General features: G+C 39.0%; 1 protein-coding gene across 1 annotated transcript; it reads left to right on the top strand.

Moving 5' to 3' along the window:
* Positions 1-14,252: 14,252 nt before the first annotated feature.
* Positions 14,253-15,179, top strand: LOC110288456 (olfactory receptor 5B3-like). Its single transcript, XM_021154803.1, has one exon. It carries the CDS (start codon positions 14,256-14,258, stop codon positions 15,177-15,179), a length of 924 nt encoding a protein of 307 aa, XP_021010462.1. The 5' UTR covers positions 14,253-14,255.
* Positions 15,180-18,161: the final 2,982 nt, after the last annotated feature.

An 18,161-nucleotide genomic window follows, 5' to 3' on the forward strand; every position in this document is an offset into this window, starting at 1 on the left:
AAATTAAATTCATGTTTTAGATCCATCCTTGCTTGTAATTTTTCCAGTTTAGACTTAGCTTCTAGCCTTTTAACTTTATGGCAATAGTTCATCAAAGACTGTATATTCAGACTTAGTAAAATTAGTCATTTAATAGAGTCATAATGATTTTTCTCTTTTCTTCAGTGTGACCATTCTAACTCAATCTTAGACTGGTCTAATATTCAGTCCAATAATTAAAGATTCCTATATTCTAAATTACCTAGCAAAGTTAATACAGAGCACATCCCCCACTTCCATAGAGTCTCTGGCCTTTTTCTTATTCTAAAACCAGCCCAGAGACTGTGCTTGTGCCTTGTCAATTTGCATCTAAATAAAGTACCTGGACTTCTCCAAAAAGAAAATTTGCATTGCTGCTTTCTCATTGTCTAGATCTCTTTCTTTTTTCAAGCAGGTCAATCTACATTCTCCTGCCGGACCTTCAGGTGTACCTTCCCCTCCCCCAAGAGCACACAGGTGACAACTGTTATCTTCCTTCCAAGGACATTCCAGCACGTGGTTTTCAGTGTGAGATAGAATTTAGATTTACCAAGAGAGCTAGAAGAGAGCTAGGGAAGTAGAAATTTCAAATATTTACAGAGATTAGTTCTTATTTTGATAGAGACGGGCTTAGTCCCTCTAGCTGGCCTCTGGCTTTTCACCCTTGCTGTTATTGCAAGGTGTCCTTAGTTCCTCAGGGTATGGGAATAACAGGGATAAAGAAAAAAGACTTCCAGCTCCTATTTTAGCCACAAATCCTGGTGTTACTAATGACCTAATTCTTGTCTAGGCCTTGCTAAATCTGAGGTTGACAAGTCTCCTTTAGGGGCTGCGCAGTACTCAGAGCTGCGCATACTGGTTCGTGATCATAGAATACAATATGTGTATCGCTTGGTGCAAAAGATTACTATGAGGAAAGGTCCAACTTGACCGTTTCTGAGTTCCCTGTGCGACATACCTGATTTAAAATGGAGGTTGGTATCTGATTCCAGCTAAAAAAACAAAAAATATCTAAGGCTCTGGCTCCCCTCCCCAAAAGATACCAAGAGCCACAGATGTGGGTCGTGATAGAACCCACGAGAGAAATCGGGTCAATGTCCACCCAAGCCAAGGTTAAAGGCCCACTCATCTACGGATGAAAAAATCATTTGATCACCTCAGTTAAGCGTTGCCTTATTAAACTTAATTAATAGGGGGGAGAGGGGTTGGAGACCATACTGTCGAAATGGAAAGCCCTTCACTGCGTCCCACCCAAATAAAAAAGCCAATTGGCCTTGTACTAAGGAGCCGGTCTTACCCCTTCTCCCTGTTTCCCCGCCTGTCATAAAGCGTATTTCAAATTTGTTCAGTCAAACTTAGCCAGGGTTCCAACGCCCTACTTAAAACGCAACCAGGAAGTTATCTATTCAGCACTAATTAGCATCATAAAGTCAGAGCATACAGCTCAGCACTATTCTGTTAGTGGTTTACTAGTATAATAAAGACAGTCCTTGCCAGATACAGTTTACCATTAGAAAAGTTAGGTAATCCCACGAAAACAGGTTTTTTCTTTAACCCCTAGAACTCAGGCAGAACTATTGAGCATAGATAATTTTTCTGCCTCAGGCCAGCCTTTTCTTTTTTCTTTTTTATTTTTGTTAACAAATGGGAGGAGATGTGGTCTCCCTTTTCCCAGCCTGGAACCTGCTTGCTCAAGGGTGGAGTTTCCCGCTCATTCGTTCTGCCACGCCCACTGCTGGACCCTGTCGCTTTGCTGCTTGGAGCCACACACGTGTTCATCCTGCTACTGGATCCCGAGATTGTTTGGCGGGAAATCGGGTTCCCTCCTCCTTCCTTTATAACTGAGTGTCTAAAAAAGTAAAATTGAGCTTTGATCAAAATGCTGTCTTAGCTACATTTCTTTCTCTCACCGACTAGCCCCTCTTCTCTTCCAGGTTTCCAAAATGCCTTTCCAGGCTAGAACCCAGGCTGTGATCTGCTGGCCGGACACAACATGTTATCATTCTATTGAAAGTGTATTTGGAGTCTACATTCAGTTTTAATGATATATTTTTGGGAATTTAAACAACTCTGCTTAGGTTCATTAATTCTGCCTGTAGTGGGTGGAGGTAGAAAGGCCACCTTGACTGTAGCAATATCTGAGAATATTTCATACCTCACAATATGGTAGTCATAAACATGAAGAATCTACCTACTATATTCCAAAATGTGTGCAGACATAGCTGGTGGAGTCTCTTATAAGTGAGATTGATAAGAAAGAGGTCTTCAAAGAACTTCAGGCAGGAGTAAAAATTATATGGGGAATTTGGTGGTAACGGAATAAGGGTGGATGCATTAAAGGGAGGAAAGATAAGAAATTCGACTTATTATTTGTTTCCTTCTTTATTTTTAATTTTTGTTAATTCACTTTACATTGCACCATAGTTTTTTCCTCCATCTCTTCCCAGTCCAAACTTTAACAATCCCACTATTGAACTAAGTATTGAGAGAATACTTGGGTATCACTCCACCCTGGGGTATCTAGTCCTAAAAATGAGGCAAATCCTTTCTCACTGATGTCCTACAGCAAGTATTGGTAGGAAAAAGGACATTCAGGGACAGGGAACAGAGTCCAAAAGAACCCAAGTTCCACTTGTTAGAGAACCACATGAAGAACAAACTGCACATTTGCTACACAGATGTACAGATTCTAGGCCCAGCTACTGCATACTTTCTGTTTGATGACCCAAGACCAGTGGTCCTTCATGGTCACAGGTTATTTGATTCTGTGGGTCTGATTTTGGTGACATTGTCACCTCTGAATTGTTCCCATCAATCCTCAAATTCTTCAACAAGATTATTATGGCTTTTCCTTATGTTTGATTGTGGGTCTGTAAATCTGTCTCTGTACACTCCTGGATGAAGCCTCTCAGAGGAGAGTTTTGGTAGGTTTCAAAACTTTTGAAACTGTCCCATGCATCCTAAGAGATCACCATGAATTAAGGCTGATCTTCAATAACAAAATAAATAATAGAAAGACAACATTCAGGTGGAAACTGAACAACACTCTTCTCAATGATATCTTGGTCAAGGAAATAATAAAGAAAGAAATTAAGGACTTTTTGGAGTTTAATGAAAATGAAGCCACAACATACCCAAACTTATGGGACACAATGAAAGCATTTCTAAGAGGAAAATTCATAGCTCTGAGTGCCTCCAAATGAAACTAGAGAGAACACACATTAGCAGCTTGACAACACACCTAAAAGCTCTAGAACAAAAGGAAACAAATTCAACAAAGAGGAGTAGATGGCAGGAAATTATCAAACTCAGGGGTGAAATCATCCAAGTGGAAACAAAAAGAACTATTCACAAAGAATCAAACAAACGAGGAGCTGGTTCTATGAGAAAATCAACAAGATAGATAAACCCTTAGCCAGACTCACTAGAAGGCACAGGGAAAGCATCCTAATTTTCAAAATCAGAAATGAAAAGGGAGACATAACAACAGATCCTGAAAAAATCCAAAACACCATCAGATCCTTCTACAAAAGGCTATACTCAAAAAAAACTGGAAAACCTGGATGAAATGGACAAGTTTCTAGACAGATACCAGGTACCAAAGTTAAATCAAGATCAGGTTAATGATCTAAACAGTCCTATATCCCCTAAAGAAATAGAAGCAGTCATTAATAGTCTCCCAACCAAAATACGCCCAGGACCTGATGGGTGTAGTACCAAGTTCTATTAGACCTTTAAAGAAGATCTAATCCCAGATCTTCACAAACTATTCCACAAAATAGAAACAGAAGATACTCTATCCAACTCATTCTATCAAGCCACAAATACTCTGATACCTAAACCACAAAAAGACCCAACAAAGAGAACTTCAGACCAATTTCCCTTATGAATATCGATGCAAAAATCCTCAATAAGGTTCTTGCTAACCAAATCCAAGAACACATCAAAATAATCATCCATCCTGACCAAGTAGGTTTCATCCCAGGGATGAAGGGATGGTTCAATATACGGAAATCAATCAACGTAATCTAGTATATAAACAAACTCAAAGACAAAAACCACATAATCATCTCATGAGATGTGGAGAAAGCATTTGACAAAATTCAACACCCATTCATGATAAAAGTCTTGGATAGATGAGGAATTCAAGGCCCATACCTAAACATGATAAAAGCAATCTACAGCAAACCAGTAGCCAACATCAAAGTAAATGGTGAGAAACTGGAAGCAATCCCACTAAAATAAGGGACTAGACAATGCTGCCCACTCGCTCCCTACCTATTTAACATTGTACTTGAAGTCCTAGCCAGAGCAATTCAACAACAAAAGGAGATCGAGGGGATACAAATTGGAAAGGAAGAAGTCAAAATATCACTTTTTGCAGATGATGTGATAGTATATATAAGTGACCCTAAAAATTCCACCAGAGAACTCCTAAGCCTGATAAACAGGTTCCATGAAGTAACTGGATATAAAATTAACTCAAACATGTCAATGGCCTTTCTGTACACAAAGGATAAACAGGCTGAGAATGAAATTAGGGAAACAACACCCTTCTCAATAGTCACAAATAATATAAAATACCTTGGCGTGACTCTAACTAAGAAAGTGAAAGATCTGTATGATTAGAACTTCAAGTCTCTGAAGAAATAAATTAAAGAAGATGTCAGAAGATGGAAAGATCTCCCATGCTCATGGATTGTCAGGATCAATATAGTAAAAATGGGTATCTTGCCAAAAGCAATCTACAGATTCAATGCAATCCCCATCAAAATTCCAACTCAATTCTTCAACGAATTAGAAAGAACAATCAGCAAATTCATCTGGAATAACAAAAAACCTAGGATAGCAAAAACTCTTCTCAAGGATAAAAGAACCTCTGGTGGAATCACCATGCCTGACCTAAAGGTGTACTACAGAGCAATTGGGATAAAAACTGCATGGTACTGGTATAGTGACAGACAAGTAGACCAATGGAATAGAATTGAAGACCCAGAGATGAACCCACACACCTATGGTCACTTGATCTTTGACAAGGGAGCTAAAACCATCCAGTGGAATAAAGACAGCATTTTCAACAAACGGTGCTGGCACAATTGGCAGTTATCATGTAGAAGAATGCGATTTGATCCATTCCTATCTCCTTGTACTAAGGTCAAATCTAAGTGGATTAAGGATCTCCACATAAAACCAGAGACACTGAAACTTATAGAGGAGAAAGTAGGGAAAAGCCTAGAAGATATGGGTTCTGGGGAAAAATTCCTGAATAGAACAGCAATGGCTTGTGCTGTAAGATCAAGAGCAGAGCGACTTTGCTCATCAAGATTCAAAAAATTAAGTGTAAAGAGTGCCATAGATACAGCTACTCTTGGCACTGAGGGCAGAGTCTCATCAACTCCCCCCTTTTGTTTTATAAAATAAGACTTGAGTGTACGGTGGGCACGTCCCACAATGCCTTGTCCTTGAGCATTATAAGGAAGGCCAGTCAGGTGAGTGACATCCATTTGATGACAAAATTGCTGAAATTTAGTAGAGGTATATGCTGGCCCATTATCAGTTTTAAGGATTGTGGGCTTGCCCCAAGCACTCCACGCTTCTAAACAGTGCTGTGTAACATGAGAGGCTTTCTCACCTGTTAAAGGTGTAGCAAACATAACACCAGAGCAGGTTTCAATGGAAACATGTAAATATTGATTTCTTCCAAAGGAGGAAATATGAGTGACATCCATTTGCCAGACCTGTAATGGCGTGATGCCTCGGGGGTTTACTCTTACATGAGGAGTAGGCAGAAATTGACAACAGTTTTGACATTGGGTGACAATGTCACGATCTTCCTTCCTGGTTAAAGTGAAATGGCAGTGTTATGTTTCAGCCGTCACATGGAAGCGTTTATAAACTCCCTTGCAGCCTCTGCCTGCGAGAACAGAGCAGCAGCCACGATTCTAGTGGCTATGTCTGCCAAGTCATTTCCATGAGACATGGGGCCAGGAAGGCCAGAATGAGCCCTTACATGAGTAATATACTCAAGATGTCTTCTATGTAACAGGGCTGACTGAATTTGCTGAAAAATGTGAGCAAGCTTGTTAAAGGGTCTAATTAAGCCAGCAACTTCAAGTGTATTAACTGCATTAACCACATATAAGGAATCAGATACAATATTGAGCTGTCCTGGAAAACTTTCAAGGACCTCTAGAACTACCAAACACTCTACAACTTGTGGTGATGTCTCATTATATTGTTTAGATGTTACTTGGCCATTTACTACATATGCACCTATACCAGATTTGGATTCATCTGTATATACTACTACCCCATCCGGAAGTGGGTGTTTGGCTGTTACTACTGGAAACACTATGGCTTGGCTTAAGGCAAACTGTAAAATTGGATGTTTTGGATAATGATTATCAATTTGTCCTGAATAGGAGGCAACCAAAAATGCCCAGTCATTAGTTGTTGTTTCCAGGGTTTGAACTTGAGCAGAGGTATAAGGCACAATTAGCATATGAGGTTGTTTCCCAAAATGAGTAATGGCTGCTTTTATCCCCCGAAGTGTAAGTTGAGCAACTGCATTAGGATATTACTCAATGATTTTTGCAGGGGAAGCATTAAGGTGAACCCACAATAAGGTTCCTTTTGCCACAAGACTGCTGTTGGTAACTGTGCAGTTTTTAATACACACAATTCAAATGACTTTGACTTGTCAATGGGTTGTAATTGAGCATCTTGTAAGGCCTTTTCTATAGCTTGTAAAGCTTGACATGCAGCTTTCACTACAGTCATCCAATCACCTGGGGTCATTGCCAGAGTAGCAAACCTTTCGACTTGGGCTACAGTAAAGTCGGCATTGAGTCCATAGTTACGGACTGACTCTGCAAATTCTTTTATCTGTATATACTCCACCAGGGTGTGAACGCGTCCACCATCGGTGCCTTCAAAGACTGGGAATGCTTGCTGCACTTTTTTCTGTTCCTCTTTTGAAATGAGTGAGTCTGAATGATACCTCTGCATATAGGGCGGAGGTGCACTAGGACTCAGAGGTCGAGGGCCCGGAGACCATGAAGCGATTTGACATTTGTCTCTAGCTGCTTTCATGTTATTCTGTAACTGATTAACTCGTCTTTCGTCTGGCTGGTATCTTTCTCCCTCATAGCCTGCCGCTTCTTCCTCTAAGTCTGTTTCCTCAGAGGAGCTAAGTTCCTTATCCGATTCAGAGCTACTGACAGCTAGTGCCTTGAACTCATCTAATGGCGGGTAGAGGCTCCTTTCCTTATGTGCCTTCCCAGCTCGATCTCTCTTCTTCTCTCCCTTTCCATCCCTTTTTCTAAGCTCTCCCAGGGCATTTTTTCCCTTATTTCTCTTTTCCTCAGGCTCAAGGCCCGTGGAAAGGCCTTTATTCTTCGGTGCACCTTGTTTCCTCTCAGCTCTTACTCTCTATCCCCGCTCAGTCTCTGATAGACTGTCTTGAACCTCCTCCAGGATCTTCTGCCCTACCTCAACCATTTGCTTACAATCCTCATCTGTTAAGCACAATCTTACCAGTTTCCACAATGGCATGGTCCCTGCTTTAAGTTTGCCATTCTGCTGTTCCCTAACTAGATCTCCTTTCAGTTTGTCCCATGAGGAGACAGTTAATGACCCTGAGCAAGCATACCATGGTGCCACACGGTCTATCTCCCTGACAAATGCCTCTATAGTCTTAGTGGCGATTTTCATGCCACACTGCTTCAAGACCAACGTAAGGCCTTTACTACAGAGTGGGAGATTCCCATACTGGTCACTGTCCAGGCCTGACCGAGACTGAGAACCAGTCAGCAGTTCCAGCGGTCGAAGCAAAACGAAACCGAAAGGGAAGGAATAATCGCCGTGAAAACAATCAAAAGGGCGTCTAACTCTGGAGAAATTTCAAGACTGTACATACCTTACAGAGCTTTAATGTCCTGCAGTTCTGATTCCGCCCCATGAACGGGGGATCTCCCTTGCTCCGGTTCCCAGGTTCCTCGGCGCCACTTGTCGCCTGCAAGAACACACTCGGACAACTGGAATCTTCTGCAGCAAAAGCTTTATTGCTTCTTCAGGAGGGAAGACCCTGACCCCAGAAAATGGCGTTGCTTATATAGCCCTCAGCCATGGCGTTTCAGCACCTGATGTGGCATGTCAGCTCCTGATTCATTGCTCGCCCATCACCCCATTACTATACCCCAATATGGGCAGTGACTAGGCGTGAGTTCACTCTCGCACCTGTGTACAAGGCTTGTTTACTAGTTAGGCACAGAGGAAACCAGCGCCATCTTATAATGGCGATTGCTGTGGCATGGCTCTCCACACTGGGGTAGCAAGTCTCCACAGGTCCAATGGTCTCCCTTTCTATTAATGCCAGATAAGGCAGTCCTCTGCTACAAATGCAGGTGGAGCCATGGATTCCTCCATGTATATAACTTGGTTGGTGGTTTAGTCCCTGGGAGTTTTGGATAGTCAGGTTAGTCAATATTGTTGTTCTTTCTATGGGGTTGTAATCCCATTCAACATTTTTAGTTTTTATCCTAATTCTTCCATTGGGCTCCCTGGGATGAGTCTGATGGTTGGCTGTGAGTATATACATCTGTATTTGTCAGCTGCTGGCAGTGCCTCTCCGGAGACTGCTATACCAGGCTTCTGTCAGCAAGCACTTCTGGGGGTTTGATGTCTGCAGGTGGGATGGATCCCAAAGTGGGGCAGTATCTGGATGGTCTTTTCTTCAGTCTCTGCTCCACTTTTTTATCCCTGTCTTTTCTTTGGACAGGAACAATTCTGGGCCAAAAATTTAGATAAGTGGATGGTTCTATCTCTCAATTAGGAGCTATGCATATCTACCAGGGGTAGTCTCCACAGGTTCTATATACTCTTTATTTATTTCCACTAAATTTATCCCTGTTGGGTCCTAGGAGCCTCTCTCTTGAGGAGATAGGAATACTTAACCTAATTTGAACATTTTATAATATGTATTATGTAGAAAAACATTGCAATTGTACCTCTTGAAATGAGCGACTTTTGTGTTTTCATTTTTCCATTAGAAAGGGCATTTCACTTCTAAGATATAGAAACAAGTTTGGTTCCCAAAGTGAGTTAATTATTTTTTTCTCTAAGAAGAAAATATGACGATCTTGAGCTATACTCTGGGGGACTCTCCAGAGCTCTCTGGGTCGTTATAATTTTTCCCACACCTTATTGCAATAGTCTCTGCAATATAAATGTGACACCACGGCAAAAGATTGTATGCCATTCTCTGTTAAATGCTATATACTTTATGAGTGGCAGTCATTTTTAACCAATCCAGGTCTTTGGACAAACCTGAAGATTAGCTATGAGTCTTCAAGAAAAGTGAGAAAAAACCCTCAAAGACAAACATCACACTTCTTCATTTTTGTCTGGCAAGCTCATCCTGCTTTTCCTAATAGACTTCTGTATTTTTGTATACAGACAAAAACCCATGAACTGTGGGAGGGAACTAAACTTATTGTTTTCCTGTAGTATGTATTCCTGATAAGGAGGTAAGTTACTCTTCCAAGGAAAGAGGAAGAATGCATAGTGAATTCAGAGCTTGTTCTGTGTGAAAATTCTGTCCTCTTCTCTTGCTTTAGACAAGCTGTAAATACTGACTACTTCCTAAGATCAAGCTTCTGGAAGAAGATTTACAAAAAAAAAAATCAACAATTGTATCACAGATTTTTAAGATGTTAAAGTGACCATTCTGTGTATAGTATTCCCTTATTAAAAACTGGCTACTTAGATTTCATAATCATATTAGTGAGAAGTAGAATTCACATAAAATAAATGGGATGTGTATAACTACTATGAGTTACTTGAAAACAGTTATTTAATAATAATTTTGAGGGCTAAAGGTTTAAAGTTTTAAAGGCAAAGGGCTATTCTTCTAAGAGTAATTTTGAGATGTTGAGTATAAATGTCAAAAACACTGCAAGAACTTTGATTATTCATATAAATAAATTATTATTCTCACACAGAATGTAAGATGTAATTTGCTTGATATAACTTTATTTGTTCACTTCTTCTTTTTTTGATGGACCTAATTTGCTTTATTTGTAACTTATCAGTTAGGGCAGCATCCTTCCAACAAAGCAGAATAAGAGCTCCCATCAGGAAGCAGCAGATGTGGACTCTTTTATAAGGTGGGAAAGGAGTCAGCCATAGGAGGGAAACTAGCTGACATCAGGTTGCCTTTTCTTTTCCTTTTTTTTTTTTTTTTTTTTTACTTTATTTCTTTTTTTTTTTTAATTAGATATTTTCTTCATTTACATTTCAAATGTTATCCCCTTTCCTAGTTTCCTCTCTGAAAATCCCCTTCTAAGATACAGAAACAAGTTTGGTTCCCAAAGTGAATATTCAGTTTAATTGGAGATAAAACCAATAAGACACACACACACACACACACACACACACTTATGTAAATAATGTAGAAAATGAAGTAAGTTATTATATGAATTAAGCTTGGCCACTAAAATATTTTGAAGGTGTAAGACTTAACAAAAGTGGGCAAAAGGTCAAGAAACAGATGATAGGAAATAATAGCTATTTAGAGTGGATATTCTTATATACATGCCAAGCCAAAAAAGAATGTTTAAGAGTTGTTAGATTATATGAATGTTATATCTCTGAGATAAATAAAACCCATAACCTGTGGATTTGGACCACTAGTCTCTGTTCTCACTGTGGGATTATATCCTGAGAAAAACTAAAAATTAAGGAAGGAGTAATGGAAGAACAGGAGAAGATTATAGTCTCCACAGGAAGGCCAACAGTCAATCAACTGCTGGATCATTGGGTCTCTCTGAGACTAAACCAAATAACAAGCATGGCTGGACCTAGGCCTCCTTGCACATATGCAGCACATGTACAGCTTGGTCTTCTTGTGGGTCCCAAACAACTGAAGCTGGGGCTATCCAAAAAGCTGTTGGCTGTATGTGGGATATGTTCTTATAGCTGGACTGCCTTGTCTAATCTTAGTGGGAGAGTATGTGCCTAGCCTTACAGAGATTTGATGTGTCTGTGTGAGGGATTCCTAGGGGGAGCATCCCAATAAGTGGAGAAGAGGATGGGAGATGGGGGAAGGGTTGTGGGAGGTAGTGACCTTTAAGAGGGGGGCAGTGAGCTAGACATAAAATGAATAAGAAAACAAATAAATTATTTAGAAAACAAAGCACATGAACAACAAAGACAAAAAAGGAGGAATGTTTTATTTAAAATTAAGGACTAACATAATGAAACTTTTAAAAAGAACAATCCATGTGTAAAAACATGATCAGCATCCATAGTCTTAAAAGTTAGAACAGAGGACCATGAATGAGAAGGCACAGGCAATGCAGTGGCCCAAATGCAGAAAGGGCATTTTTAATTTTTTTTTTTTTACTTACTCACTGCCCCCTCCTGTTTGCCCCAGTCACAACCCTTCTTCAGTGAGCCCCATTCTCCTCTGAGTGGGTGGGAGCCTCCTGGGTATCCTCCCACTCTGGCACTTTAAGTCTCTTAGAGGATTGGTGCTCCTTCTCCCACTGAGGTCAGATAAGGCAGCCCAGTTTGAAGAACATGTCGTACATAGAGGCCATAAAATACAGGCAACATGCTAAACTCCACAGACCCAAAGAAGCTAAACAAGGGAGGATTCTTGAATCTAACTTATAAGGGAGAATAAAATAGTTATAAGAGGCAGATGAAAAAAAAAAAAGAAAAGAAAAGAGGCAGATGAAGGGATGATGAGAAAGGGGAAGGGGAGTGTTATAGGGCAGGGTTCAGGATCAGATGTGGGGAAGGACAGGAAAGGTAGCCAGATGGCCATAAAATGGATGGAAATATGCAATTGACAGGGGTGAGGAGGTAGGGAGCGTCTCCTGAAACAGCAATTTGGAGAAAGAACTTTCAAGACTTACAATTATCTAGCACTAAAGTCCTCTATACTATTACCATAAAGCAGTGACACTATGTGTTAGCATTACAAAACCATGTTAACAGCCAGCTTTTCTTGCCTTTGATTATTTTATTTTTTACAATAATATCCCAAGTTGGTCTCATTACTGTCTTTACCTTTAAGGAGACAATGTTGATTTTAGAGGGGTTAGGTCTTTTCTAGGTAGTCAGTGAATGAACTGGTATATATCTTGACTTAATCATATGTCTTCATTTCAAACTGATTCTGAGCTTGAAAATTCTCCCAACATATTTGTAAACTCAACAAAATTAGGAATTACAACATTGAACAATACTGATTGAAGTTAAAGTCTTCTGTGATCTAATCACATCTTCATATTTTTAAATATATTTATTAATATATCTATGTATGCTATATAAAAACTATTAGAATGTGTGTGGAAGAAAGGTAAAAAGCAATTCAGAGCTCATTACTTCACTCATAATATAGTAGTCAGAAGAAAGATTTCATGGTTAAGTTAGAAATTACTTTTTGCTTGAATTTTTTAAATAAGAAAACTATATAGCGATGAAATATAAATTTCCACACAGTGTGATACTCAATTTTCTGTGGTTAAGTAAAAGAAAACAATTATGCACTATAATTAATGTCATTATAATAAATTAATTAATATAAATATTAGTCATAATTGTACTGTTAGCTTGCAATTGGTTAGAGTTTTATCAGGATACAGAAGAGAAATTTGGATTATATTATTTATAAAATGCAGAAAATTTATATCTCTCTACTTGACAATTAACTTGGATATAATAATTTATTAAAGTCATTATGCTATTGACAGAAAACCGGCAGTTCCTATAGTATCTTTTTAAAGGTAAGTACAGTAGCTTAGCATTGGTTTTACAAATTCCAGGAAAAGTGAGCAGGTAGATGGACATATTAAAACAAACACTATACTCATGTACTAAACTGTCTATAAGTAGCTAACAAATATATATCACTTCAATTTTGGTAGAAAGTCAGATTTCAATTCCTTTATTGTCATACACTTAAAGATTTTTTTAAAAATTAATTCTAAGGTTATAGATGCTTTACCTACATCTATGTCTATGCAAAATGTAGGCCTCATGCCTGAGAAGGCCAGAAGAGTGTGTTACACAAATCTCCTGATACTAGACTATAGTCAGTTGTGAAATGTTCTGTAGGTATTGGGTCATTTGGAATAGAAATCCAGGGCTTGTAACAACTAAACCATCTCTCCAACCCCTTATGCTACTCTCTTTTTCTTTTTACTTTTATTTTTTTACACTCCAAATTTTATCCCCCTCCAGGTCCACCCTCTAACTGTTCCCCAAACCATACCTTGTCCCCACCCCATGTCTCCACAAGGATGTCTCCTCTTCCCACCACGGCCCCACCAGACCTCTAAAATCCCTGGAGTCTCCAGTCTCTTTAGGGTTAGGTACATTTTTTTCTGAGTTGACCCAGACCCAGCAGTCCTCTGCTGTATATGTGTTGGGACCATCATATCAGCTGGTATATGCTGCCTGGTTGGTGGTCCAGGGTCTGAGAGATCTCAGGGATTCAAGTTAATTGAGACTGCTGGACCTCCTACAGGGTCACCCTCCTCCTCAGCTTTTTGCAGCTTTCCTCTAATTCAACCATGGGGGTCAGCAGCTTCTGTCCATTGGTTGAGTGCAATTATCTGCATCTGACGTTTTCAGCTGCTTGTTGGGTCTTTCGCAGGGTAGCCACCCTAGGTTCCTTTTTGTGAACACTCCATAACCTCAATAATAGTGTCAGGCCTTGGAACATCCCCTTGAGCTTAATCCTACTTTGGGCCTGTTGCTGGACCTTCTTTTCCTCAGGCTCCTATCCATTTCTGTCCCTGCAGTTCTTTTAGACAGGAAAGTTAGTTATAGGTCAGAGTTTTGACTGTGGGATAGCAACCCCATCCCTCATTTGATGCCCTGCCTTTCTGTTGGAGGTGGGCTCTACAAGTTCCCTCTCCCCACTGTAGGGCATTTCATCTAAGGTCCCTCCCTTTGAGTCCTGAGTGTCTCTCATCTCCCTACATTCTGGAGGGTCTCTCTACCTCCTGCCTCCTGAGGTTGCCTGTTTCCATTCTTTCTCCTGGACCTCAAGGCTTCAGTCCTTTCCCCCACCCAATACCAGATCCTGTTCTCTTTCCCCCTGTCCCCTTTTCCACCCAGGTCCCTCCCCTGCTATCCCTTTGTGATTGCAGTCCAATCTCTCCAGCCTCTCTTTTTTTTCTTGTAAAAATTTTAGGCCTTCTGTTGATTAATTGATATCATTTATGGAGAACACGACAGAAGTGACATGGTTTGTCTTGTTGGGACTCACCAATGACCCACAACTCCAGATTCCACTCTTCATTACCTTCCTCCTCATCTACATCATCACTCTGGTGGGGAACCTAGGGATTATCCTGTTGATTCTCTTGGACTCTAGGCTCCACACCCCCATGTACATTTTCTTGAGTAACCTGTCCTTAGTGGACATCTGTTACTCCTCAACGATCACTCCAAAGGTCATGGCTGGATTTCTTTCAGGAGACAGGATCATATCTTACAATGCTTGTGCCTCTCAGATGTTCTTTTTTGCAAACTTTGCTGATGTGGAGATCTACCTTTTAGTCTCCATGGCCTATGATCGTTATGTAGCAGTGTGTAAGCCCCTACATTATGCCACCACCATGACAACACACACATGTGTTTTTCTAGTTATTGGCTGTTACGTTTGTGGTTTCCTGAATGCTTCCATCTATACAGTGGATGTATTTAGTCTCTCCTTCTGTGAGTCCAATGTCATTCATCATTTTTTCTGTGATGTTCTAGCAGTCATGATTATATCTTGCTCTGACAAATATATTAATGAACTGGTTCTTATTTCTGTAGCCAGCTTCAATATTATTTTTTCTCTTACACTCATCTTAATATCCTATATGTTCATTTTTACCAACATACTAAAGATAAACTCACCTGAAGGATATCGCAAAGCTCTCTCCACTTGTACCTCACACTTTACAGCTGTCTTCATTTACTATGGGACTGTCATTTTCATGTACTTGCAGCCAAGCTCCAGTCACTCCATGGACACTGACAAAATTGTGTCTGTGTTCTACACCATTGTCATCCCTATGTTGAACCCTCTGGTCTACAGCATGAGGAATAAGGAGGTGAAGAATGCATTCACAAAGGTTGTATTGAGGTCAAGGTAATGTTTATAGCTTTGATTTTAACTTTGGAATGCAAAAATCTGGGTTCATTCCTTTCATGTTAACACTATTCTGAATCACATTTTCTCATTCTAAACAGAATTTAAGGACTTGAGTTAATACCTTTATCTTCACAGTAGTGTTTGGCTGCTAAAAAGGATACATCTTGCTCAAAATGGTGAAACTTGAATAAAATGTCTATAACTTTAGGTCAGCTTGTGAAAAAAACCTTTTGACTATATATACATCATATTCAATCCTTTTCCATACAATATTTTTGTCATACCAATATAAATCTATGTAAGCATGAGCATAAATAATTCTGCTAAAGAGAAGACACATTTATATATTTCCTGTGAAGACTTATAAATGGATGTCAGAAAACTTCCATAATATAATGTTACATAGATTTGTTATATGTTTACTTTCATGTTCAGTTATTTGTGTGCATTTCATAGGGATCTCCAGATGAACATAGTAAATATTTAATATTTATTTATGGACTAGAATATGAAGTTGTATTTAAAAGTAAATGTAGGCATATGGTTTTGTGTACTTTGTAAAGAGGATTACTGTGTTAATCAAATTCTAGTTTCTCTGCCTCTACTTCTTGTTGCAATCTGGACATGGCATTGTAATGCTTATTCTAAGTATGTCCTGTTTGAAGTTTGTGTAAAAGTTCTCCCAATTTATTCTCTGACTTGTCAATAAAAGCTGAACCATCAGTATCTGGGCAGAAGAGAGAATACAGGTCAGGTTCCCCCAGCCAGGAAAGGCAGAGAGGGAGAGGAGGAAGAGAGGATTTGCCACAAGGAAAGGGGTCTGAAGAGACATGATAAAAACTACCTGAAGCCCAGAGAACCATGTCAATACTAAAATGAATGTATCTCTGGGATCGTGGATGGAAGGTAGCCAGATTAGTTTAAAGAATTAGAATTGATCGCTAACTGCCCATTTATTATGTCATTAAACTAATTAAATAAATCATAGTTAATGTCTCATTTACTTTGTAAGTAGACAGGGGTAAAGGAAAAATCTTTCTTTAGAAGAATACATTTGAAAGTGATGGCTTGAAACAAGCAGACTTAGAAAAAACAAATATCAGTACGGATCTTCCTTCAATCCATCCAAAGCATGCCTGGATAGAGCCAAAGGCATGAATGAACAAAAAAGACAGCTGCTTCTTTTAATAAGTTGTTATTTGAAATTTATCCTCCACTTACCCTCTCCCTTACCAGCTCAATTTCTTAGTCTACATGACATACAGTAACTACATCTTTCCTATCAAAGAACTGGGACAGTGAGATAAACACTCGGCCCAAGATGCTATCTGATAAAATTCTTAGCTCTTGGATTGGTGGAAACTAGTGTTCTGCTAAGTTAGTAGCTTCTTAGGGGCTTTTATTTATTATTATGGAGTTAGTTCAGATACAGAGTGATTATTCCAGAAGGCTAAAATTAGTCCAAGAAAAAGTAATTAATACTGAACCTACAAAATTCCAATCTCTCGATGATACAGAAATTCCATTTTGCTTATCAGTTTCTGCAGACACAAATTCATTCCAGGAGTTTTTCATTCACAGCCAGAGACAGGTTACTTTTTTGAAATTTTTGTTCACATTACTCAATCGAGTCTGAAAACTTGACAGGCCTATGGACCTTCTAATCTCTTTGGAATCTAAAATTCTGGAATCTTGTCACTTTTCTTACTTACCTGTTGCTTCTTAGGAACAGCTCTTGTGGTTTTGAGGTGTTTCCATTTCCTGTTTCTACTCTTCTGCTCTCATTCTAACTTCAGGTTTTATTCTAACCTTTTGCTTTGCTGACTACTTTGGACAAACAACTTTGGCTTTAGCTCCCTATAGCTATCTGCTGTAACGACCTTTGTGTTTTTGCCCTCCCCAAAAACCTAAAGTATATGGGGATGCAGTCTATTTGCTTTCCCAAACCCTTGAATGATACACAGTAGGTACATGGTACTCTGTGTGTGACTGTAAAAGTACAAAGTATATATGTCACAGTTGCCCCCAACATGAGAAAAACAATTGGTGAAAAATATGTCATCATTTGTGAACAAATATATTAGACTCACTAATTTGAAATAAACAAACATGTAGAAATTGAAATCCTGGTACAACACTTGTTAATGTTTCGGCTATGATCCTTTTGGAGGTTGCATATCAGGTATCATGTTTATCATATTCATCAGTAATAAAATTGCAGTTATGAAGTAGCAACAAAAGCATTTAATGGTTTTGGGTCACAACATGAAGTACTGCATTAAAGTGTCACACTAAGTAACCTAAGAACCACTATTTTAGAAGATATGAAATGTTATGACAATGCCATACAGATTATTACATCATGCATTGACCCAGATCTTTAAGTCCAAAATTATATACATGTATAAACACACACACACACACACGTGTGAGTTTTGTTTGTTTTTATTGCTTTGCCTTTTGCAGCACTTCTGCAAGTGCTATGCAAGTACTCTATTACTATGCTACATGTCCAAATATTTTGATCTTTTATTTTTGAGACAAGCCCTTATAAAGTTGTCCAGGTTGTACTTGAACTCCACCAGTGACCTCCTCTGACCTTGAAATTTTGACTTTCCCAAATTGGCTATGTGACTATCAGAGATTATAGGCCTGTCTGATTTCCCCATACTAGCACCTGTTTCATTTTAACTGCTTCTTTCTGTTTAGTCTAGCAATTAAATATAGTTTCAACAGAGGACAGAATTGCATAAGAAATGAAAAAAATCATTCCAAAATACAAATTATAATAATAGATGGATTGAGATATATAATTATTTAGCTCTTTAGATTTTAACATTTATAAAACAGGTTGTATAATATCATTATAGATTTTAAGATTTTTGCCAATATTTGCAATAAAATTTTCTGGTGTCTTGAACAAGCAATTGAAGCTTGCTATAATGGTGTGCATCTGTGATCCCAGCACTTTGGAAGCAAAGTT

This window comes from Mus caroli, unplaced genomic scaffold (assembly GCF_978045245.1).
Source record: "Mus caroli unplaced genomic scaffold, Mus_caroli_1 scaffold_20, whole genome shotgun sequence".
NCBI lineage: Eukaryota > Metazoa > Chordata > Mammalia > Rodentia > Muridae > Mus > Mus caroli.

Bases quoted from the DNA above. Each gene is read 5' to 3' on its own strand.
- LOC110288456 (XM_021154803.1), top strand. From the start codon at position 14,256: ATGGAGAACACGACAGAAGTGACATGGTTTGTCTTGTTGGGACTCACC.